Genomic DNA, 25,485 nt, shown 5'->3' with positions numbered 1-25,485 from the left:
TATGAATCACTGACATTAATCTCAGAGACCTGGGATAATTAGTTGTCAAGTTAAGCTCAGTTAAGGGAAAAACTACTGGAAAAAGGGTGTTCCACATTATTAAGCAGATTATCATTTTCAAGCTATATGGTAAAGAAAAAGGATCTCTCTGCTGATGAAAAGCTTCAAATAGTTGAATGCCTTGGTCTAGGTATGAAAACCTTCGATATTTCATGAAAGATTAAGCTTAATCATCATACTGATAAGAGATTTGTGGATGATTCAGAGCACACTCGGGTTTGTGCAGCTAAAGGCACAATATGGACGGTTTCTGCCAGACAAACACATCAGATTAAGATAAAAAAATAAAATACTGTTATCACTGGGAGATTTTTTCAACCACATTTAAATGATCCTCTACCAGTGAAAGACTTGAAAATTATGCTGACTCTCATTTGAGTTGACAACTTAGAAAATCTTAGAAAAATGTCATTTGCATAATATTTCGGAACGCAGTGTAGAGTCAGGGGTTAGTGTTGATTATATTACATTACATTATATCCGGCCACTACTCCAATGCTACTGTGTTACAGGGGTACCTCAAGGGTCTATTCTGGGGCCGCTGCTCTTCAGTTTGTATATCAGTGACCTACCTTCCATCTGTAATGCCATGGAGGTCTTGATGTACGCTGACGACACTGTTTTCTTTACTCATGGCTCTGATGCAAATTTAACTGTGGCTACGAACAAAGCGACAGAGTGACTGAACAAGTCCTGCTTTATACTGAACACAGAGAAAACTGTCACAATGTATTTCTCAAACAAAAGACATCAAAGTGTTCTCCCAAATATCTCTGTGGATAGTTATGATCAAAAATGATGAAGAAGTCAAACACCTTGGTGTGATCCTGGATCCTACACTTAATTTAAAAAAAAAAAGCCTGTTAAAAAGGTTTGCCATGCTCTGAAATTTAACATTGCCAACTTCCAGCACATCAGGAGCTCTTTATCATTGGAAGCAGCAAAATCATATTTCAGTGCAACGATCATATCGCATATCTTGTCCTGTATGTCATCATGGTCTCAAGCCAAACTGACCCCCCTTAGATCATTACATAACCGGACCTTGAAAAAAAACACCACCACTGCAATACACTTGAAAAATACCGTATACTAAGCTTCGACAACCTGATCAAGTACTCTGATATTTGCTTGGTACATAAAATCCTTAACAATGCTTCCCCACCCCCTTTAAAAACATATGTACAGCTGCACTCTCAGCTCTAAAAGAAAGTCTGCCTTCTCCCAATCAGCCGTTTCCTATAAAGACGCCAAGGAATGGGCTCCCAGACAATCTAAAGAACAATGCAGATTTTCACAGCTTCTTATGGGCAGTCTACACCACCAGTCCTGCTCACACTAAAAGTACCAGACCATCAGATGATGACTAAACTAAACTGTACGATTTGCCTTCTTTCTCTTAATGAGTGACTTGCTTCTTTGTGCAGCGTTGCTCGACATGACCATCAACCAGTTCTTGAAGAGTTTGGGGCTGGAGCACCTTCGGGACATCTTCCAAAGAGAGCAGGTACGCACTTCAAACTAGTCATATTTTGTAATACATGAAGTTTTAGGCAGCACTTTAGATTACAGCCTGGGAGTTCAGATACAGAGAACAAGAAAGTAGTAAAGAAAGTGTGGGAAAGCTAGGCAGAGTGAAGAACAACAACAAAAGATGAGCTATTGGAAACCTGAAACAAATGGCTATAAATGTGTTGGGTGCAGATGAGTTCAGTAATTGCGAATGACATCTAACCTTCTGTACCAAACATTGATGATTAACAGAAAGACCGTCGGGGGTAAACAAAGCCCTGTCGATTTGCAGTTGGGTGACTCATCGATGTTAAAACCGCATCTCAAACTCTAAAAATATGAAGCTTTTTCAACCATGTTTGAAAATACAGGCAGGTACTGATGCTTGGTATGTCATGGCATAGTGCAGGCATTAAAACCACCTTTTTTAGAGGCTTTGGCAGATAACTAGTCAAAATATGAATCACCCTGAATATAAGGATATCTAAGAGGAGAATAGAATCGAAATGTTGCTCGGCTGCTTTGATTGTCTGCATTAAGCATTTCAGTGGTTTGATAGTCATTCATTCATTGACTTTCTCGTAGTCTGCTGCTCTCATGAATGTTGAAGCTTTTACCTCTTAATCTCTTACAGTCTTCCCTATAATTATCTGCTGAGACTAAAATATTTTGAATACCGTTTGAAGTCATAATTTCTCTTATTGACCCTATTTAATCTTTGTGATATGTGTATGATTGGGATGTTCATGGTTAACCCATTAACTGTTATCTGCATAACCGGTTAAGAACCCTTTGTCCGCTTATCTGCGAGTCTGCTCTGCTGTGTGCACGTCTGATTTATTCTTGCCCAGAGGTGCTTCATTCTTACATTCCTATTACGTTATTATAGCCTTTTTACAAGATTGATGAAGTTTGGCGACACTTTTACTCTTCTAATGAGTGGACGCTGACTGACCGTCGGCATCCACTCTGCTCACACACCCGTGGGTTCAGGCTGATCGACTTTAACATTGCGCTGGATTAATTAACTCGACATTTTTTAAGGGAGTAAAGCTTAGCCGCGTGGAAACGAGAATACAACAGACCCGGGATAAAGTTATTGCACATTGTTATGATGACAGTGGATACACACAGAGGCGATGGTGATACAGTGTGTAACAGTATGTATGTAAGAGCATGGATCATCATGGCTCTGTCAGGCCCTGCTGTGCAGTTCACATAAAGTAAGTGCGATCGGGAAAAAAGGCTTAATTTATCGGATCTACACATAAACACGAGGAGCGTGCCGCTGTCACGGTGATATAACGCTCATGTTATCACTTTATGTCCTCAATCTAAGGCGCACTTGAGCTAACAAGAGAAAAGTGACTCAAGGTGTTACGTGTTTGGGGGGGCGAATGGAGATGTGCAGGGTGCACGCCGACATCAGCAGGACTCCACATGGGACTGTTGTCTTGGACAAACAGCTGCATTAGAGCACTCCGGGAGTGAAATGTGGAGCAGTTTGTGCGTGAATCACCACCAGGCGCTCCTTAAACGAGCCCCTGGGTGATAGTACACTTTAGCAAAGGGTTCAAGTACGGAGATTAACCCATTATTAACCGTTAAGGGCTCCGACTATCGGTTTAAGAAATATAAAAAAGATGATTATATTATGATTAGAATCAATAATTATAGAAGAAGTATCATTTCTAATGCAAATTTGTTGTTCAGATTGAATTTATACTACTATAGAAAACACTGCACAGTATAAAATATTTGTCATTTCTTCATTAAAATAAAATATAAAAGTTCTTTCACTTACTATGTTTTACTTAAAATGTGTGTGTTTTGTTGCTGGGCAGATCTCTCTGGACGTTCTGGCGGACATGGGGCACGAGGAGCTCAAAGAGATTGGCATCAACGCTTACGGCCACAGACACAAACTCATCAAAGGCATCGAGAGGCTGCTGGGAGGCCAGCAAGGTCAGGATCTTACATCACACAAGCATGTCGTCAGAAAAGGGGCACTTTTCTGTTGTGTCTGGCCTCCCATCCCTTCTTTTTACACTATTTATGAACTAATGTTTTAGTGCAACATAGAATTTCCTAGAGGTCGACTGAGATATTAGGCCGATATTTTGGTATTTTGCACATCTAATGCTGATGAAAGGCCGATACTGCATGTCGGTAACCAAAAAGTGACAAAGACTTTTTTGCATTAGAAAGAGCTCAGTCAGAGCTTTAAATGAGCTCTCTCACCACCTCCTCCTCAGGGGAACTGAGAAAAATCACATTGAAAATCAGTCACAAATTTGTAAACCTCAGATCATATTTTATAAATCGTATGTTGCAGATTTTTACTTATAATTTCAGAACCATAAGAGATCGAGATTTACCGTTTTTTGTCCCTCTGATGTACCTCATAAACATAAATGTCCTGAATAAATCAGCCCTATGCTCCTAATAAAGCGTCAAAGTGTCAACACTGACACATTTTACAGTTGAGAAGCTTCATACACTTATGATTATAGACCAGAGAAAATGTTGGCTTTGACCAATCCCCAAAAATTAGCCTTAGAAAAAGCCATATTGGCCGACCCCTTGAATGTATATCCAAACTTGTGTTCCAGCCCATCATTTGAATCCAGAAGTTCAGTAAGAAATGTGCATAGGAAATGTGCAAAGGAGAAAGGTTGTTCCTTCTCTTTTTGGTTTAAATAAAAAATAAGAGCAAAGTGTTCATCTGTAATTCCGTGAAAAAAACAAAAAAACATAACGCTGCTTCCTCACCCTCTGCGGGCGGTCTCTTTTTTTCCTCCATGCTCGGGTCCTCCACCAGCGGCCTGAGTGCTTGAGGGTTCTGTGCAGTATCTTCAGCCAGAGACGTGACAATTATAAAACCTTTGTGTGCTGCAGGTGCCAACCCATACTTGACATTCCACTGTTCGAGCCAAGGCACAGTTCTTATCGACCTGTCTCCAGACGACAAGGAGTTTCAGTCCGTGGAGGAGGAGGTATGGACCCAATTTCTATCAATATATGTGTGTGTCATGGCATAGTGGCTGAGTAGTTATCTCTCAGGAAGAAGATTTTAAATGTAGCTTTTGTGTCTGGGTGGGATTCCTCTGTGTGCAATAGGCCTATCGTCCTGTTAGGTAGACCACGAATGTGCCTCGGCATTGACTGCGCTGCTTTCGCCAGATTGCCACATTGAAGGATGGATCACATATAAATATATACTCAAACCTTTCAAACACTTAACTGCTAAACTTTCAGTCAAAACACTTAGTCTTGTCGTCCTCGAATCATGTTCCATATCAGAGTGTCGTGGCTCTGCCTGTACAGCGTCTTGTAAATGAAATGGGTAATTGGAGGCGACAGCGGTTATCAATGTGAATGTCTTAAAAATTAATGAGCGCTGTCAGGCTCAGCACCCACTTAACAGGACGTTTCTTTACTGTCATTTTGAACGTAACTGAGAGCGACCGCCGTGTTCTGTCTTTAGATGTTCGGCTCGAGCGCATTGTTTTTGGCTCCAGTTGAGGCTGTTGTAGCATCAGCCGTACTTCACCAAACCTGTTGTGTCTACTGTACATCTTTTTTTTCTTCCATGTTTTTCCTACCTTAGAAGTCAAGTCCGATACTTGTCAGACCAGAACAACCAGGGAGGAGAGAACAGGGACTTGATCAAGAATTCATCCATTCTTTATGCAAAAAAAGACCAAAGAAATGACCGTTGACTTTGGAAAGAAAAAGAGCACTATTCAGATGGACGGGACATTGAACGGGGGCACACATACAAATATCCGGGAGTTGGACTGGAACATCCCTGCTGCAATTAGAGTTTATAATGCTTATTGTTCACCCCTTAATCTCCGCTTGAACCGAGCACATTTTCTCCAGTTCGGCTTTACCCAAATCTAGAAGCAAAAGAGTGACAAAAACATGACTTGAGAATGGTGAAAAAAGCACCTAAAAAGTGCAATAAAGTGATCAAAATTATATGAGAACACGACAAAAACACTTCCAAAATTTGTCAAAAATAGGGCAAAAGAGTGATGAAAAAGTGACAATACCACGACAAAAAAAGTGACAAAATCAGGAGTAAAGAGGGATGAAAAAGTGACAATAACACAACAAAAAAGTGACAAAATCAGGAGTGAAGAGTGATGAAAAAGTGACAATAACACGACGAAAAAAAGACACAAAATCAGGACTAAAGAGTGATGAAAAAGTGACAATAACACAACAAAAAAAGAGACAAAATCAGGACTAAAGAGTGATGAAAAAGCGACAAAAAACCAACAAGAATGCCAAAAGGGGCAACAAAAAGGTGACGAAAACGTGATGAAAAAAGTGACCAAAACAAAGCCAAAAAACTAAGAAAACACGACAAAAACGCTTTAAAAAAAAATGTGACAAAAAGTTATCATCAGTTTTGTAGATCTTAGCTTTCAAATGAGGTTACTCTGGTCTATAGGCTGTAAGCTTCAGTCCAGAAGCCTTTAAACTTTAAATTTGGGTTAAAAAAAAAGAGGGGGTTAATTGTTTTGAACTATTCATTCTTTCTATTGTCTTTCCTCCGTGTTTACTACTGAACGACAGCTGAATTTCCCCTCCTGATGGACGATTAAACGATATATTCTTTATCGCTCAACGCAAGTCATCCATGTTTTACAATCATTGTTCATAATGTTTAATCTGTGATATTGTTTTCCCCAACAGCTGCAGAGCACGATCAGAGAGCACCGAGATGGAGGCAACGCTGGCGGTGTCTTCAGTCGGTACAATATTATTAAGGTCAGTCTTATTAGTCTTTCCAACAGCATCCTTTCAAATGCAATATCATATTTGTAACGAGATCATGTTTTCACTACAGATTCAGAAAGTGGTGAATAAGAAACTGCGAGAAAGGTACACGCACAGGCAAAAGGAGATTGCCGATGAAAATCACAACCATCACAATGAACGCATGCTCTTTCATGGTAAGTAAATCATATCTGAGGGGAGTTGAATTAGGAAACGCACCAAATATTCAGTCGCCTTGTGATTCAGGAAAAGGAGCACAAAGCAAACCAAAATTAATAACATAACACAATGAAATATACAGTAAAATCAATAATACTAATCAAAAATCAATTAACAAAATACAGCACAATTAGCAAAACCAGTATAACAAATGGCACACCTTTAAAGCAGTACTAAGTAACGTGTTTACCTTAATAAATCCTTTTCGTAGTCCCTGTGGGGGTAATACAAGTGTTTATGGGATGATTGGAGGGTCTTTCATCTCTCCCTGGTGTCTCTGGCCAGAAAACCATGTTTGCAACTTGACTGCCACCTGTGCGGAGAAAGCAATACACACTAATGTAATCACGAAGAAGAAGCTAACATGCTAATGGGCAAAGCTAACTGCGGGCTAACGTCACTTTAAACAGTATTTACAGCCAAGTTTGAGTGAAAAAAAAATATTTCCATTGTATAATTGGATGCACAGTAACCCTCTCTCCCTTCGCCTTTCCTGTCAGCCTCGTATTTACTCTCCAAGACAATTAATAAGTTAAAAAATTGTAACTTGCTACTACACCTGCAGTTGCGCTTATGGCCTCTAGGGGGAAGAGTTACTTAGTACTGCTTTAAGAAAGTGCAACTAATAACTATATCTCTAACTCAAGTAAACAGACATTCCATTTCTTTTCATGCTCAGATATTTTGTTGTTATTTGTTGCTATAATTGTTTCTGGCATAAACTGATGATAAACTGTATTCTTAAAGCAGCACTAAGTAATTTGTTTACCTTAATAAATCCTTTTCGTAGTCCCTCTGGGGGTAATACAAGTGTTAATGAGATGATTGGGGGTCTTTCATATCTCCCTGGTGTCTCTGGAAAGAAAACCACAATTGCAACTTCGCTGCATTGCACATCAATACACACTAATGGAATCATGAAGAAGAAGCTAACAGGCCAACGGGCAAAGCTAACTCCGGGCTAGCACCACTTAAACAGTATTTACAGCCAAGTTTGAGTGAAAACTATTATTTCCATTGTGTAATTGGATGTACAATATCCTCCTCTCCCTTTGTCTTTTCTATCAGTGTATTATTTACTCTCACAGATAAAAAAAACGCAACATGCTACGACACCTGCAGTGGCGCTTATGGCCTCTATGGGCATGAGTTACTTAGTTCTGCTTTAAAGTGTTTTATACATACATTTGATATAGTTTTAGCTTTAGAAATAAACTTTTTACACAGCAGAATAATCATATTCACCCTCAAAAACAACAATATTCTGCGGTATCACTAAACAATATCCATAGATCTCAATGACTGTACAATGACCCAAAACTTAGCCACATGTATAATCTCCAAACATCTCATCATCTCCCTCCCTCTCCTTCCAGGTTCTCCCTTTATCAACGCCATCATCCATAAAGGCTTCGATGAGCGCCATGCCTACATCGGGGGTATGTTCGGAGCGGGCATTTACTTCGCCGAGAACTCATCCAAAAGTAACCAGTATGTGTATGGGATCGGTGGAGGCACCGGCTGTCCCACCCACAAGGACCGCTCCTGTTACGTGTGCCACAGGTGAGGCGATGTTTCACACATGTTACTGCGCATTCAGAGTGGACAGAGAGAAGATGGCGGTTTGAAATGAATAGTAGAATAACAGTGTGTTGTTGTTGAAGTGTTCCTCCTCTGTGGACTGTGCAGCATCACTTGTTTTGGATTTCATTTTGGCCATATGCTATTTAGTTCATTAAAACAAGTTTAGAAGTGTGCGGCACACTTAAAACTACAAGCTGTTGTAATATACAGTATGAGATTATAGATTATACCACATAAACTGGGTGGGTACTTTTTTGTCTTTCCTCTCAGTTGTTGAATAATATTTCCTTGGCAGACTTTGTGCATTTTATATTGCAAGACACTGTATATTTAGAAAGAAAAATCCCTTTAATAGGATGTACTGTAGATGGCGTTGGCGCATACAATGACCACGAAAACAAAAAGATTATGGGTTTCTAAAGGTCAATTTTCTTGCATACAAGAAGCATAGGCTACTGTTTGAATGTCAAATTTAATTAGTATTGTCACTTTTGCTTACAATTCTATCAGTGCGTACGTTGATGTGTGAATGAGAGTGATTTGGGTAAAAGCTCTATATAAGTTGAGACCATTTACCATTGGATATAAGTTTAGAGATGCTAAAAAGTAGAAAATCTGGTCTAGTTTTAGGGCATCACATAAAATGTCATGCTGCTTCATGACCATGCTCACTTGGAGCTCATTCAAATGTATAGATAATTTTTTGTTTGGTCTGTAAATTTACTATTTCTTATCTAGGGTGTTTGATCCAAAGAGACAAATAATATTTGTAAGCGTTTTTATTGAAAAGACAAAATTACAATGTAACAATTCTAAAATGCCCTGTCATTTTGTGACCATATGTCTGTGAAAGGCGCTATATAAATAAAGATCTTCTTCTTCTTCTTCTTCTTCTTCTTCATAAATCACATTGATTTCCATTTTACAAAGTAAATCATATACATTTACCATTTTTTTAATTTGTTTTTCAACAACGCTGTTTTACTATGGACATTAAAAAACTCTCTAATCTCTAATTTTCTTAGGTTTTAGGAATCTTGATAGACATTGTAGATATCAATAAGCTCTTACTGATTGGCTGGAAACACGCCTGCCAATCTGCCCCATGGATCTATCATACTGCCCCAATGGCTTCTTCAGCCGCCATCAGTCATACACTCAACACTTCGTACACTCCTGCTTCCAAGTGAAATATGAATCTGTTCAGTCTGCATTTATGCATTGAGTGGAAAAGGAAAGTGCATGAATTCTGTGTTTGCTTCTTGTTATGGATGAATCTGTTTCTGCTGAAAACATTGTCACATGATGAATGGATGTGCATAAAATGTATTTTCCAACTCAATGGGCGAAGGTGTATTTGCTTTGTTTTACACGACTGACTGACTTTCAATAACTGGGCACGACTGACATCCTATTCATTTAAATGTGCGTTTCAGACAAATGCTGTTCTGCCGAGTGACTCTGGGCAAGTCCTTCCTTCAATTCAGTGCAATGAAAATGGCCCACGCCCCCCCGGGTCACCACTCTGTCATTGGACGTCCCAGTGTGAACGGACTGGCTTACGCAGAGTACGTCATCTACAGAGGGGAGCAGGTATGTGCCATCCACTCGCTATGACCAGCAAGAACTTGACAGGAATATAATGAAATGTCACTGTTTGGTGTTATTGACAGAGTCGCCAAGAGGAATCAAAGTCACAATTAGCAAACAAATCTGCAGTTATTTTATTATTATTATGTATAAATGGGGCTAACTCTGTAGTTTAGATCCAACCCAGCATTCTCAACTGGACAAACTGCACTGCACCAATCTGGCCTTTTCTGTTTGCCAGAAGCCATGTGGCCTCTGGCAAACAGAAATGGGACTTCTTATGGTTTTCTTTCAAAAATGGCTTATTCTCGCCACTCTGCCATAAAGGCCATATTTGTGCCGTGTACGACTAATAGTTGTGCTGTGTACAGTTTCCCCCACCTGAGCTGTAGCTCTCTGCAGTTCATCCAGGGTCATCATAGGCTTCTTGGTAACAGCTGTGGTCAGTGCTGTCCTTGTTCAGTCAGTAAGTTTAGGAGGACGGCCGGGTCTTGGTAGGTTTGCAGTAATGCCAGACTCTTTCCACTCCTGGATGGTGGATTTAACAGTACTTTGAGAGATGTTCAAAGCTTTGGAAGTCTTTTTATAACCTAGCCCAGCTTTATACTTCTCCATAACTTCATCCCGGACCTGTCTGGTGTGTTCTTGGACTTCATGATGCTTCTGCTCCACAATAGTCTCTAAACAGACCTCTGAGACCATCACAGAGCAGCTGTATTTGAACTGACATTAGATCACACACAGGTCGACTCTATTCAGTCATTGGGTCAACATGTGATCATTCAGAAATCATCAGGCAACTTCTGAAGGCAATTGTTTGCGCTAAAAGGAAAGAGGGGCCTTTACTTTTGCACACCACACTTTTCAGTTTTTTATTTATTAAAACAAATCAAAATCATGTATAGATTTCATTTCACTTCATGATTGTGTGTCACTTCGTGTGTGTATTTCACATAAAATTTCAGTTAAATATATTGTTTATGTTATATTGTAATATGTTTATGGTCCATAGTATGACAAAATAAGTTAAATCGGTGCCCAAACTTTTGCATACCACTGTAAGATACCTCTTCTTTCTACTATTTAACTGCACATTTCCTGTCTGTTTTGAGGGATCTTACTGAATGCTAAATGTAACAAGTGAATTTCTCCGTAGTGAGATACTGATCAGTGCAGCCTGAGAAAGTCAGGTGAGGAGAGGGAGGAGCAGGGTTCACTACTGACAATAAATATTCCTAGAGAATAGCTTAAGGCAGCTTTAAATAAGTGTGTGTTTATATTACTTGTGTCACATGCAATATTAAAAAACTACGATGCCAATGCAGGAACTTGCAATTCACTGTTTTGATTGAAGACGACTATAGTATTGATTTTGACATTGCGATTGCAGCCTTTGAACACCCCTCCCACTGACATTCACCAGCCCCTTGTCTCTCTCCACAGGCTTATCCCGAATACTTGATCACATACCAGATTGTGAAGCCAGAGAGTGTCGCAACACCTGCTGCCTCTGCCGAACAGAAGTCCTAGAGCTCCGCAGTCCACGGACTCAAGAGCAGTTTGAAACACACGAGGTCAAGAGGTGGTCAAGAGGTGAAGAAAATGAGCCTAAAAAAGGAGTTTTGAATTACCGGTTCATCCTTTAAGGCAAAAAAACACACACACACACACACACACACACACACACACATTCACACATACACACACACATTCCTTTGTATTGCTCAGACTCCCTGTCATTTTAAATTTATTTTTGAAAGCTCCCTGGGGCCACAAAGCAAAAACAATGTTGATGTTTTTTTTTCCTTTCATTTCAATGAGCCCTGTCCTCCCACAGTGTTTTTGCTTCAGATTCAAAATCAAAGAAATGAGTGTCGCAGGGAGTAGAGTCTGTATATGTTACCACTTTTAATTTTTCTAAATGACAATCCAATAGTGCATTTTACTGTCCAAAACCGGGACCACAAAACGTTTTCTAATTTTGGTTCGTCGGTTCATGTTACATTTTAATGCTGTTTATATTTAAAACTACATTTCTTCTTTTTTTTGTAATGGATCTGCTGCCTTTGCAAAAACCTGTTTGTGGCTGCCTCCTAGTGATGTAACACGGAATAAGCTTAAGACGACCACATATTTATGTTATTTTATATCTTATTTTGTTTTTTAACATTGTTTTCAGAACGTGAAGCATGCCTCTTACGTTACCAGGGGGATTTTTAAGTTACATGGAGAATGGCCAGTAGATAAAAACGGATGTTTACAAAACAATACTCCACATCAAAGTTATGGTATTTAACTTTTCTTTTCTTTCTTTTTTTTCATGATTTTTCATATGTATTTATTTATTAGCATATACCGTACATATGGCACTGTTTATGGACCACAGTGTTTATTATGTAGATTCCATCTTATTCATTTCAAAGTGAATGGCCTTAATATGAGCACTATCTTGAATCTATCATTTGGATCTGACGTCATTTGTTTTGTATGTTTTCATTTTAAGTTATATCATTGATCAGGGTGCCTATAATAAATGATGTGAACAAGATCATTCTAGCTTTGTCATAAGAAACCATGTCTCAAAGCAGCAACCAGGAAGGAGTTGGCAAATACATTAAGATTGTACTAATGTGTGGAGGATGTTGCCAGTAAATTTAAGTGAAGATAGAGCAAAAAAACAATGTCATATGTAATCGTGATCATGTTCAAAAGTATGACAACAATGTGCAGTAGTGTTTGTTTTAATATTGTACATAATCTGTCAGTTAGGCCTTTTGGGGTCTTTTATGGAACATTTTGTTTATTTTTCAATGTGATAAATCTCTGAATTGTGTTGTTATCTGGTTTGTGTTTTGTTGGACCAGGCAGCCATGGTTGTATAAATATTTGGAGGGAAATGCTGTGAATGTGCTTCTCACACAGTGAGAAGTGATAAAGGCGTCTCCTCCTTGTGTTGACCTTTGTGTATTTGTGTACAGTTGTACAGTCTGACAGCGAACACGTGAAAACAAAAACTCTTGTACAGAACAAATCCTTAATAAATCTGCTCAACTGTGACTCTGGCCTGTGTGATTCTTAACACTCTGAACATGCACTTACGCTGCTCACAAAGCTTTGGGTGAAGGACCGACTTTATTTGTTCATCGTCTTTCACGGACATGGTCACAAAGCACTTTACATGGATCAATTTACATTCACTCCATACTCGGTGGAGGCAAGCTTGTAGCCACAGTTGCCTTGAGGCAGACTGATAGAATTGAGGCCGCTAATCTGTGCCTTCAGGTTCCTCCGACCACTCACTCTCACAACCTAATGTACATGTTTTTAGTGGTATGGGGGAAACCGATGCACCTGGAGGAATCCTATACACCAGGGGTGTCGAACTCATTTGGGTCGTGGGCTGAAATCCAGCTTCCTCGGGGGGTCGGGGGCCACATATTACAGGCATGTTAACATGATAATACTATAAAAAAACATGTTTCCTGTGGTTTTATAATAAAGAATAATAATGTCTTACACCTGTACTACGCTTTACTGTGTCACAAGTTTCTCAGAGTACACTCTAGTCATTATTCATTTACTCCACACACTGTGATGGTATTGGAGCCACAGCTGCCCTGGGGCAGACTGACCATTTACCACGGGACTATAAGTTTAGTTTAGTTTAGTTTATTTGAGCAATTTCAAGTTCCTAATGTGTTGTTTATTTCCTGATCTCTTATTAAGTCAGTGCCCTCTGCTGGACACGTGTGGAATTCTTTCCTTTTTTTAATTTTAAGTTGCCAATGAATGCCCCCTAGTGGCTGAAATGAGCATACTTGTGATTTCCTTGAAAAAATATATATATAACTTCGCACAGGAATGGGCTCGAGACGTATTGTTTTGTTTTTGTTTTTTACCTACATACTCAGGAATGTGTGCTCAAAAAGTCGGATTAAATCGTCTCGCGTCCGCCTCGCACAGAAAGGCTGCGGATCAGACTCGGGACCTCAGGCTGAGATCTAAACGTTGCACAACTGGGCCCCTCAATGAGAGCAGACATGTTCAACACTTTAACTGCAGAGTACACATGAAAACTACATTACTGCAGACCGCGTACACAAATACTTTTGAATAATGGTTTACTCAAACTAACTAGAGATTTTTCAGTGCGATGTGGCCTTCATTTATTCAGTTCAACAACAACAGACTTTCCTGTCAAATGAAATAACTGGCTTTTTAATCTAGGGCAGACTACTGTTGGATAAGTGTTCAAAGGGATATTAATCAGATAAACAAGTAACAAATATAATGATTTATTTGAAAGAAGAGGAAATACACCCAGACATTGTGTAATGTCTGCAAACGGCCACTGGAGGGCGTGGCTCCCTTACGTTTGACTTCATCGCTTGGAACTTGGAAGATTTCTTCAAAATGTGCGCGAAACCCTGATTAATAAACCTGTATTTTGCACAATATTATCATGCTTTATCAAGGTTAAGGTGTTCTTTATTGTATCCGTAGGGAAATGTGTCCTCTAGTTTAGTTTAATTCATTTGAGCAATTCCAAGTTATTAGACAAAAAGTAAGAAACACACAAGGACAAGGCTGAAGCAAACAACGCTTATTCATGCCTACCCCACCTGCGTTAGACCCATGCTTCAAAGCGGACGGGGAAACCTGTGAGGAGCCACATAAATGACACATATCACATAAATGAATTATTAAAACCACTGATATGGTTTCTTGAATAAATGTTACTCATTATTGTTTTAGTTTTTTTTTATATATTATTATATTATACTGCATTATTTTCTCATGACTATTATTTAGGCAACTTGATTTTTTTTTTTTTTTATTGGTAATTTTTTAATGGCGACTATAGGCCTGAAATAGCTGAAGACCATAACTATGTTTGTGTAGGTCAGGACTATTCGAGATTAAATATTTTTACTGGGCCAGATTTGTCAGAGATGCTTGGCCTCTGGGTGAGCCCCACACCACCAGCAGCCTTATTCATAAATTCATTACTCTCATTGCTCAAATAGAACTAGGCCAATATATACAAGTTTTGATCACATTACAGCATTTGAAGTCCTTTTTATTTATGTTTTTAACCGCAGCAGATACAGTTGAACTCTCACTGTGACATTTCAGCTCTGTTGGCGTCTAAAGGTCTTTCCAGCTCTATTGTATTGGCTACTTAATATGCATAAATATAAGGGCGTACTTATGCTCAGATTACAGCTGTTGAACTCTGGCTCTACTCTGAATGCTGAACAAAAGCACTGTACAGGTAACAGGAATTCCCAGTAAAAAAATACTGTTTTTAGCAGGTAAAGAAGCCTCTCGCCTCGAAAGGTTTTGTCAGCAACAAATGATCTTTAAGCAGCAGGCTGAATATCAACCAGTCCACTTAGGGTTCACCTTAATCTTGGTACCATCCATCTATATTATTAAAAACAAGCTACTTGTGAGTAGTTTTATAGCCTCTACTTTGTTTGGAGTTTAAAGGGGCTAGATGCAAGTTGGCCATTTTATACTCACTACTGCCACCTCAGGTCATGCGTGTAACTGCACCTTCTATGTTAAGCTCGTGCATGACGGCAATTTGGACCCGAAGTAACACCTTTTTGAGTGGCAGTGCAGGATTTTAGTGGCAGTTGTGAACAGGGCTGAGCTCATTCTACACATTAGGACATTGTTGGAACATGTAGGGGGAGGAAAATACATAATTTTAACATTTTTTTTTGTGACTTAAATTTTATTTAACTTTCTTTCTTTTACAGTATTTTTCTTTTCAGAATGGGTTTCCAAAAAACAAAAGGAGGGGGGGCAGGGGAGAAAAGAGTAACACAAATACCATGCACACATCCACACACACACATACACACACACACACACACACACACACATTCACAGGCGCACATCCATAGCAAAACATAAAATAATTCCAAAAGTAGTAACCAATCAGAACTAACAATGACAGAAAAAATAAAAAATAAAAATAATAATAATAGTAAATCCATCAAGACAAAAAAAAAGTAGTCAAGGAATAAATCCATTAACATACATAATAGATAATATAGATAAAGGTTGACAAAAAAAGAGATCATATAAATGAATAAAGTAATAAAGACCAAAAAAGAATTTAAAAAATACACAAAAAACAATATAACAATTACAAATATTTGTAAAAGGCATTGTTTATCCACACATCTCAACTAAAAAAAATATATATATATACATATACACACATATATATATATGTATATATATATATACACATGTAATTGAATTTTGAAAAAAACGACAAGATCGGCAAAAAGGGACTAAAAAATAAAAAAAATAAAAAAAAATAAACAAGTACTAAGAAAAAAATAAAAATAAATTCGGAGCAGGCACAGTGCAAGAAAAAAAGGGCAAACGATGCTACAAAAAAGAGTGATAAGAACGCAAGGGGATTAAGAAAATAAAAAACATTTTTTTTTAATATGTTATCAATTTTGCAACTTTAAACGAGGTCTTACACTGGCCTGGCTCAAGAAGCTTCCAGACCTGGGCAAAGGTGGACTGGAGAGGATGCCAAAATAGTTTATTCAAGAGACAAACTGTTAATTCCTGTAGTAGTTTAGTTCATTACTGAACGTAAAGTGCAGCCGTAATCTAGTATTTATCTATCAGTTCTTTTCATTTATTTATCTGTCATGGTTCAGTAGTATCACTAAGTCTGCTGCCAGCATCGAATATCTGACTAGCCCTAGTCAAGTGCCACATTCGGATATTAAACAGCACTCAGTTACTGCTGATGTCCAATGTACATATAATATTTTCTCCATTTGTCCTCGTATTCATTCCATTTATCATTTATCCTGTAGAAAAGTTGTTCATATGTAGCCACACGTCCTAATTCGCAAAACCAATCTTTAAAGGGAACATTTCTGGGATTTTTCCAATCCCTTAACAAAACCTGTCTACCTATCATTAATGCCGTCTGGATGAATTGTGCGTTTTGGCAGGACTCTACAACGGCCGGATCTCCAAGCACGTAGAGCCTAGGAGAAAACTCAAAGATATCTCCTGTAATTTCCTCAATACAACTGTGAATTTTATTCCAATAATCCTGAATTTTGGAGCATTGCCACAATGCATGGAGCAGTGTGCCATCTAAGCTTTGGCATTTCCAACAGTTTGGAGTATTTTTAAGGCCAAGCTTATGCAACCGCATTGGTGTCCAATAATATCGATTCATAATTTTAAATTGTATCAGCCTAACCCTCATGTCTCTAGACATTTTTTTAAAATTTTGACAGATTTTTTTCCAGTTCAACTCTGAGAATGTAATCTTTAGGTCCTTCTCCCAAATACTCTTTAAGATGAATGGGAGATTACAATTTTGTTGAATAATTTTGTAGTAGTACTTGGAGACTGAATGATTTGATTGTGCCATTTTAAGTATATCATTGAGCAGGGTAGTTTTGTCTAGTATACCAGATGAGTGGCTTAACACAGAATTCAATGAGTGTCTCAGTTGTAGGTATTGCCAAAAGCAGTTTTGAGGCAGGTGAAACTCCTGCTTTAAGTCTTCAAAAGACTTCAATATGTCGTTTTCGAATAGGTCACCAAAAGTTTTGATACCACTATTTAACCAGATTTTCCATATAAATGGAGCTTTATTAATACGGAGAGCTGGGTTTTGCCATATGCTTGCTTCTGAGTTTAGGAAAGCATCAATTTTGAACATTTTGGCTATGCTTTTCCATATATCTTGTAAGTGGGCAAAGACTGGGTGGGACTTCAACTTAGGGGTCAAGCGAGTGGTCATACATGTTAAGGGTTTGAGAGGCATACTAGCTTCACTTTCAATTTCTAACCATGGAGGTGCTCTCTCTGGTGGTAAAGACCAGTGTGCTAAATGTTTAAGATTAAATGCATAATAGTAATATAAAAGTTTTGGAAGGCCCATACCTCCTTGATCTACTGGGACTTGTAGTTTATCCATTCTTAGTCGCGGACGTTTATTTCCCCAAAAGAATTTTTTACACAATCCATCAAACATTTTAAAGTATTTCATTGGAGTGTGTAGGGGGAGAGATTGGAAGAGGTAGTTAAATTTTGGTATACAGGTCATTTTTATAACGTTTACTTTTCCCCATAAAGATAAATTAAGTAGTGACCACCTGTCAGCATCCAAAGTAATTTTTTTTATGAGAGGGTCCAAGTTTTTCTCCATAATTTCCTCCAGTTTGGGTGGAAACAGGATTCCCAAGTATTGAATACCTTCCCTAGGCCATTGAAACTGTCCCATTTGGAATAATGTTTTAGGGCAGTATGAAGTGAGGGGCAAAGCCTCAGATTTATTCCAGTTGACTTTATACCCTGATATTTTGGAGAAGGCGTTGATAATATTCAGGAGAATAGGAATAGATGTTATTGGATCAGTGACAAAACATAAAATGTCATCGGCATATAAAATCAATTTATGCGATGTACTACCAATTTTTATTCCTGGGAATTGTGAGTTTTTACGAATAGCCTGTGCCAGGGGCTCCAATGCCAGATTGAACAAGGCTGGGGATAGACTTGATCCTTGTCGCGTTCCTCTGCCTAAACTAAAGAAGGATGATATAATTCCATTTGTCTGTACTGCTGCTACAGGATTTGTATATAAAATTTTTATCCACCTCATGAAGACTTGTCCAAACCCAAACCTATTCAGGACCCGAAACATGTACTGCCACTCGACGCGGTCAAAGGCTTTTTCCGCGTCGAGTGAGATAGCAGCTGTTGGAGAGTTTGATTCTCGTACAGCCCAAATAATATTTATTAGCCTTCTAATATTCTCTGATGAATTGCGTTTACAAATAAACCCGACTTGGTCCTTATGTATAAGACTGCTAATCACTTTATCTAGTCTGACTGCCAGTATTTTAGAGAGAATCTTACAATCAGTTTGGATAAGGCTGATTGGACGGTAATTTTTGCATTCTGTGGGGGTTTTCCCTGGTTTGAGTATCAATGTAACAATAGCTTGATCCAAAGAGGGTGCTAGCTTCTCCTCATTAAACATTTCCATGTATAGTTCAAGTAAGAATGGCGATAATTCAGCGGAGTAACATTTAAAGAATTCAGCTGTAAAGCCGTCCGGGCCTGGACTTTTCCCTAGTGGGAGTTCCTGAATTGCTTTTTGTATTTCCTTAAGGGTAATAGGAGAATCCAGAGCCTGTTTTTGTTTTTCATCCAGCTTGGGCAGATCCACATCTAGAAAGGCCTCAATTTCTTCATCCGTTGTGGTACATTCAGAGCTGTATAATTCCTTATAGTATTCTTTAAATCTCTGATTGATTTTTGCGGGCTCTGTTACTAAGCTCATTTCGTTAGTTTGTATTGCTGGAATAAGTGAATTGAATTGTTTTTGTTTGATGTAGTTACTTAATAACTTCCCTGCTTTTTCTCCAGATTCAAAGTAACTTTGTCTTGCCCTGTGTAGCATAAACTCAGTCTTATTTGTTAATATTTCATTATATTCCATTTTAAGTTGGGTTAATTTCTTTAGTCTACCAAGCGTCATTGTTTTCTTTAACATGCCTTCTTCTTTTTGGATTGCTTTCTCCAGGTTTGCCATGTGAATGTTATTTTGTTTCTTTTTATGGGAGGCATACTGAATAATAAATCCTCTAAGATAGGCCTTCATGGCATCCCAGGCCATTCTTAGAGAGGGCGCTGTTGGGATGTTGGTTTCTTTATAAAATTGTATTTCCTCCCTTAGTTTATCCTCAAAATCTTTATCTTGGAGAAGGGAGTTATTAAAAGTCTCCATCTGTTTGTCCTAGGGTTATTGTACTGTAAGAGCATTTCTAATGATACATTTGCATGGTCAGAAATAATAATATTACCAATGTCACATGAAGATATGGATGGTATCAGTGATTTTGAGATCAAAAATAGATCAATTCTTGAATAAACATTATGCACACTAGAGAAAAAGGTGTAGTTCCGCTCTCTTGGGTATAAAAGTCTCCATATATCGGCGAGTGCTAGTGTAGAGCATACCTCTTTAACCACTTGGCTAGATTTAGTAATTCGACAATAAGTAGTTCCGCTTCGATCTGCTACATTATCTAAAGTAATATTAAAATCACCCCCAATGATAAGAGGAAAGTCTCCTACATCATTTATCATGTTTTCAAGTTTAATGAAGAAATCTGGATGGTCACCATTAGGTGCATATATATTTATTAACATTAATTCCTGCCCCTGAATCTCTGCTAGTGTAATCAGAATTCTGCCTTCTTCATCTGTAATTTTCTTAATGAGTCTAAATTGGAGGCGTTTATTTATTAATGTAACTACCCCTCGACTGTTACTTGACCCTTCGCTAGAAAACGAGTGCCCCACCCAGTCTTTACATAGCTTGATGGCCTCCTCATTTTTTATATGGGTCTCTTGCAAGAACGCTATATCGAAGTGTTTAGATTTCAGAAAGCTAAGAACTTTCTTTCTTTTGACAACATTTCCAAGTCCTTTGACGTTCCAGGTAGTCAGGTTTAGTTTATTTTGTTTAGGTATTGTCATCTAACCAATCAAAAATCTTAAAGGGAGTGTCATGCCTATTTGTATCATTGTCCAAAGGTATATTATTATTATTATATTGCAGAGGAAAAAATAAGAAAAAAACAACATAGACGGAGCAACAAAACAAAGAATCACATGCAGACACACACGCAAACCCACGCATACACACATCCACACACAGACATACAAAATAGGGGGAATTTTTAGGAGTACCCAATCTATATTTACATCATGTGTCGCACTCCCAGATGCAGCACACATGACTTAATGTTCCCAAAGTCAATGTCCGTAACTCTAACGCCAAGTGGCTTGCCCAGTCTGTTTAAACACCACTTATGTGGACATAAACAGTCTACCAATAACTTTATGTAGCGTGTTTGCGGTCTCAGTACATTTAAACACACCGAGCTTCTACATTTTAGAACTGTGCGTCACCGTAGATTTACCTGCTCGTTCCGTGGGCACAGGGCAACATGAGTCTCGACATCATAATAAACCATTTGACTACTTGTAGTTGTTGTAGGCAGGTTTACAGCCTCTCGATGAAGTCCATGGCTTTTAGCGGTTCTGAGAAGGTTTGCGGCGGATTACTTCCCTCGTAGATCGCCAGTAGGGCTGGGTACAACACGCTAAACCTTATTCCTCTCTCATGCAGAGCTTTCTTGCAGGGTCGAAAGGCGTCGCGTTTTTCCTGGGTCTCTCGGGAGTAGTCAGGAAAGATCATTATGTGTTTCCCTTCCCAAATGATCCGTTTCTTCTCTCGAGCGGTCCGCAGGATAGTTTGGCAATCCTGGTGTCGCAGGAAGGCGGCTATGATGGTCCTTGGTTTCTCGCTGGTGCCAGCTTTCCGCGCTCGGATCCTGTGCGCCCTTTCTATTTCGACGCCATGGGATGCCGCGGCGGTGATGCCCAGCGCCGTAGTGATGAACCGGTTCAGGAATCCAGCTGTATCATTTTGTTCAGATCCTTCGTTGAAGCCAACGAATCTCAAGTTATTGCGCCTGGATCGGTCTTCCATCAGGGCCAGTTTGTCTCGCAACGTGCGCCATTCTTCTTTAGAAACAGCAGGATTTTCTTTCTGTTTCGCGAGGGTGTCTTCAATCCCGCTTACCCTCTCCTCAACTTCAGTGATTCTGTTCACGAGGCCGGAAAGTTTCTCTTCCACTGAGGACGTAGTTTTCTTAATTGTCTTTAAATCTTCCATGTCCACAGCCATTTTCTGCAGCATATCAAAGAGGTTTTTATTAGTGACGCTCTCCATATCTTTTGGCGTTAGATCCGAGTCAGAGCAATCACTTTCCTGATGAGACATACCGGCCAGGTGTTTAGCTGTAGCTCGTGTGGTCCTCGTACTTCGTTGTTCTTTATCCTTTGATGTTTTCTTCGGTTTTTTGGGCATTTCTCAGTTCAAATCTTATTTAATAGTTGCTTCATCGAAGAAATCCCGGTAAACAATCGCGTTTTAAGGATAAATGAAGGAGTGGCGTTTTTAGCCAGAGGTCTAAGCAGCCATCTTGGTCGTGGCGTCACGTGACGATTTTTCTATTTTTTAACATTTTTAAACTCTGTACAGTCCCTTTAAGTGTTAACACCCGTTGCCGCTTGCATTCTTTCTTTACTTCACCCCTCCTTCAAATGATCATCTCCTTGCCTAAAATTTGATCAAAGGAGTGTATGGTGGCATTAAGATGGACGTCTGGCTGAGGGCTCTGCTGGTGTTGGTACATCCTTCAATGCAGTTGTTGTTTAACTTCTCCAATGCAATGCTCTTTGCAGTCATCTCATCGCTGGGAGTTCTATTTCATCCCTTCTGACCGCCAGAGGCGGTGCTTCAAGCACTGAATGATCATCCTTGAGCATGCCCAGGTCGAGAAAATAATAACAACACAGTCACCTGTGACATCCGGTGACCTACGTGAGTCTATAAAGTCACGTGACACCGGAAACACAGTCCCTTTCATTCTTCTCGCACATGGTCGAGTGCTATCGGATTGACGGACTCCACTGCTGCGTTTCTTCTGACTCCACTGCTGTTTTCGGCCCCTTCACCGTGGTGGGAGCTGCGAGCGTGTCTCGCCCTCCTGGGCTGCGTGGACTGTTGTCGCCGCGTGGTGTGCGTCCCGGTGAGTATCCCTGTTGCCGTTTACGGTTTGGGCTGTGTTTTCTGTGTCTGGTGCCGTTTTCGGCGGGACGTTATATTGCGGCCAGTTTTGTGGCTTGTTTTTCTTTCGGAACAGCACTGCCGTGTTCGGCTGTCCTGTTTTCGTTTGTCTTCGTGATATCTTTATCGGCAGTGGTTTGTCCCCTGCTCGCGTTGTTTTGTCTACACCAGTAGCGTACTCGCTCGTGTGGTATTCATTTGTTTCGTTATTTATTTATTTTTACGGGTCGTGAGTGCCGTTTACGGCCGCATTGGCCCGGAGACATGCTGGGCTCACCTTGTTGCAAGGACTGTGTAGCCCCGCTGGCATTGGACGACGGGCACGATCTATGCGCCTCGTGCCTCGGTGTTGGTCACCTTCGGGAGGGCCTCACCGAGGCCGCTTGCGTGGACTGCCGGGTGATGCCGCTGTCACTCCGTGAGGCTCGCCTGGCTGCAAGCGGGGGCGCGGAGACGTGGACGCAGGGGCTGGTCTCCTCTCTGCTTCCTGCTCAGCGGGCAGCGGACGTGGAGCGCTCCGCTGCTGGAGCTCCTACCTCCGCTGGCCGAAAACGCTCCGCTACAGGAGCTGAGGCCTCTGCCCGGAAAAAATGCAAGGTTGGTCGTCCTTCTGGGTTGGCGATGAAGGTCGACAGTTTGTCGTCTGAACTGGCCCAGATGAAGGCTCTCCTTCAGGCCCTTCACGGGGAGGGTCCGCGTCTAGAGGGGGGAGAGCTGCGGCAGGAGGATGTGGCGTCCCTTCACGACGATGACGCCCTATCGGTTGCAGCATCGGACTCCCAATTTCGGGATGTGGATCCACGTTCCCCTGACCCCGTGGACGGGGCGTCTGAAGTTGGCAGCGGTACTTCTGACTCCTCCGCCAGGGACGTTGACGGCGCGGCGATTTCTGCTATGCGCACCGCGCTTGCGCGTTTGCAGCTGGACGTTCCACCCGCGCAGTCGGCTGCCCCCAGTGCCTTTTTTCGGCGGCAGGCATCGTCTGCTGCCTTTTTGGTTCCCCCATCTATGGAATACATCGGCCAGCTTCAGGCATGCTGGACCGAGGCCAAGGCTTTTTCAAAGCCGACGGCTGACGGCAGGGCGCTTGCGTCCATGCAGGAGGCGGCCAAGTTTGGGCTGGACCGCATGCCATCTGTCGAACCTGGGGTGGCCTCACTGATAGTGTCTCCGGATGAGGCCCTGAGGTCTGATGCGAGGTGTCCACGTCCTCAGTGTCGCGCCACTGATGAGCTATTGTGCAAGGCATACGAGGCCGGTGCGCGCATGGGGCGCATCGGGAACTCCTTATCCCATTTGCTGCTGGGTCTGGCGTCGTCTTTGGAGGACGTCGGCCTGGAGTCCCCGACGCAAGGCCTGGTGGACACGTCCTTGCAGGCTTTTGCCTTCATGTCCAGGGAACTAGGCCGCCTGCTCTCCAGTCTAACGCAGGCTCGTAGGCAGGTCTGGTTAGCCCAGTCTCCTCTGACTGAGTCGTCTAGGAGGACTCTGCGCAGTCTCCCGGTCCGTCCGGGGGAACTCTTTGGTTCGGCTGCGCTGGAGGCTCTACAGCGGACTGTGCAGGCCACCCAGACGCGTCAGCAGTTGGCGGGCCTTCACCGGCGTGTTCCTCCGCGTACGTCTGTTCCTGGTCCGTCTCGGAGGGCGTTCCCTCCTTCGCAGGACCCCTTTGTTGTTCCTCAGAGGCCATTTCCGAGATCTGACCGGTTTCGCGACGATCGACCTAGGACGCAGGCTTCTCGTCCGCCCCGCACGGGGCAGCAGTCTCGGCAACCCTCCCGGTCCGCTAGGGGCCGCGGGGGTCGACAGTGAGACCTGCAGGCCGGCGGTCGGTCGTTTCACCCCGGAACAACTCCGTTACTGGGCAGATCACACCCGGGACGCCTGGGTGTTGACCACATTATCCGGGGGTTACAGGCTACAGTTCCGCCGCCGGCCTCCGGCTTCTGGCCCGGTCCGGGTCACTCACATCCGCGACCCGGCCGAAGCCATGACACTACAACGGGAAATTGGGACCTTGCTGGACAAGGGCGCAATTGTACCTGTGGATCCCCTGCGGGATCCGGGGGGTTTTTATTCACGCTACTTCCTGGTCCCGAAAAAGACCGGGGATCTGCGTCCCGTGTTGGACCTGAGAGGTCTCAACATGTTTTTAAAGGTCTTACCATTCCACATGTTGCGCACCGCGGAAGTGCTTCGCACTATTGCGAGGGGCGAATGGTTCACCAGCATCGATCTGAAGGATGCGTATTTTCACGTCCCGATTGCTCCTCCTCATTGGAGGTTTCTGCGCTTCGCGTTTCAAGGCCGCCATTATCAGTTCAGGGTTCTCCCGTTCGGTCTCTCGCTGTCCCCCCGTGTGTTCACGAGATTTGTGGCGGCGGCATTGGCACCGTTACAGGCGCAGGGTTTGAAGATACTTCCCTACATAGACGATTGGTTGGTTTGTGCACCGTCCCGTGCACAGGCTATTCGGGACACGGAGGCTGTACTTGCGCACGTATGCCAGTTGGGGCTCAGAGTGAATCTCCCCAAGAGCAACTTGGTTCCGACCCAGGCCACGGTTTTTCTGGGGATTGCTCTAGACACGGTCTCAATGACCGCTCGACCCTCCCCTCTGAGAGTCGACGGCATCATGGAGGCCCTCTCTGCGTTTCAAGGGACCAGCAGGTTGCCTTTTATCAACTACCTGCGGCTCTTAGGCAAGCTGGTGTCGGTTTCCAGTGTGGTTCCATTGGGACTGCTCCGTCTGCGCCCCCTGCAAATATGGCTGAACGATCGCCATCTGGATCCGTCGCGGCTTTCACACCGGCGGGTGCCGTTGCTGGTGTCTCGTCCATGTCTGGCGGCTCTTGCTCCATGGAGGGACAGGCTTTGGCTCGAACAGGGTGTCCGACTGGGGGATTGTCCGTCTCGGCGGGAAGTTGTATGTACAGATGCGTCGTCCACAGGCTGGGGTGCGACGTGGCAGGGCCGGATAGCGCAGGGTGTGTGGTCCCCTCAGTTGAGGCGGG

General features: G+C 41.7%; 1 protein-coding gene across 1 annotated transcript in view; it reads left to right on the top strand.

Moving 5' to 3' along the window:
• The window catches only part of LOC306982664 (poly [ADP-ribose] polymerase tankyrase-1-like), a 116,872-nt gene extending 105,541 nt beyond the window's left edge, over positions 1–11,331 (top strand). Inside the window, exons 22-29 of the mRNA XM_079582556.1 lie at positions 1,488–1,567; positions 3,417–3,537; positions 4,471–4,568; positions 6,280–6,354; positions 6,434–6,539; positions 7,959–8,145; positions 9,603–9,759; positions 11,200–11,331. Coding sequence (XP_079438682.1) covers positions 1,488–1,567; positions 3,417–3,537; positions 4,471–4,568; positions 6,280–6,354; positions 6,434–6,539; positions 7,959–8,145; positions 9,603–9,759; positions 11,200–11,286 — 911 coding nt within the window. The 3' untranslated portion in view covers positions 11,287–11,331. The remainder of the gene's footprint in view (positions 1–1,487; positions 1,568–3,416; positions 3,538–4,470; positions 4,569–6,279; positions 6,355–6,433; positions 6,540–7,958; positions 8,146–9,602; positions 9,760–11,199) is intronic.
• Positions 11,332–25,485: the final 14,154 nt, after the last annotated feature.

This window comes from Gobius niger (assembly GCF_951799975.1).
Source record: "Gobius niger genome assembly, chromosome: 2".
In the NCBI taxonomy this organism is placed as follows: Eukaryota; Metazoa; Chordata; class Actinopteri; order Gobiiformes; family Gobiidae; genus Gobius; species Gobius niger.
The sequence above is the reverse complement of the archived record's forward strand: the minus strand, read 5'-3'. Positions and strand labels throughout refer to the sequence as shown.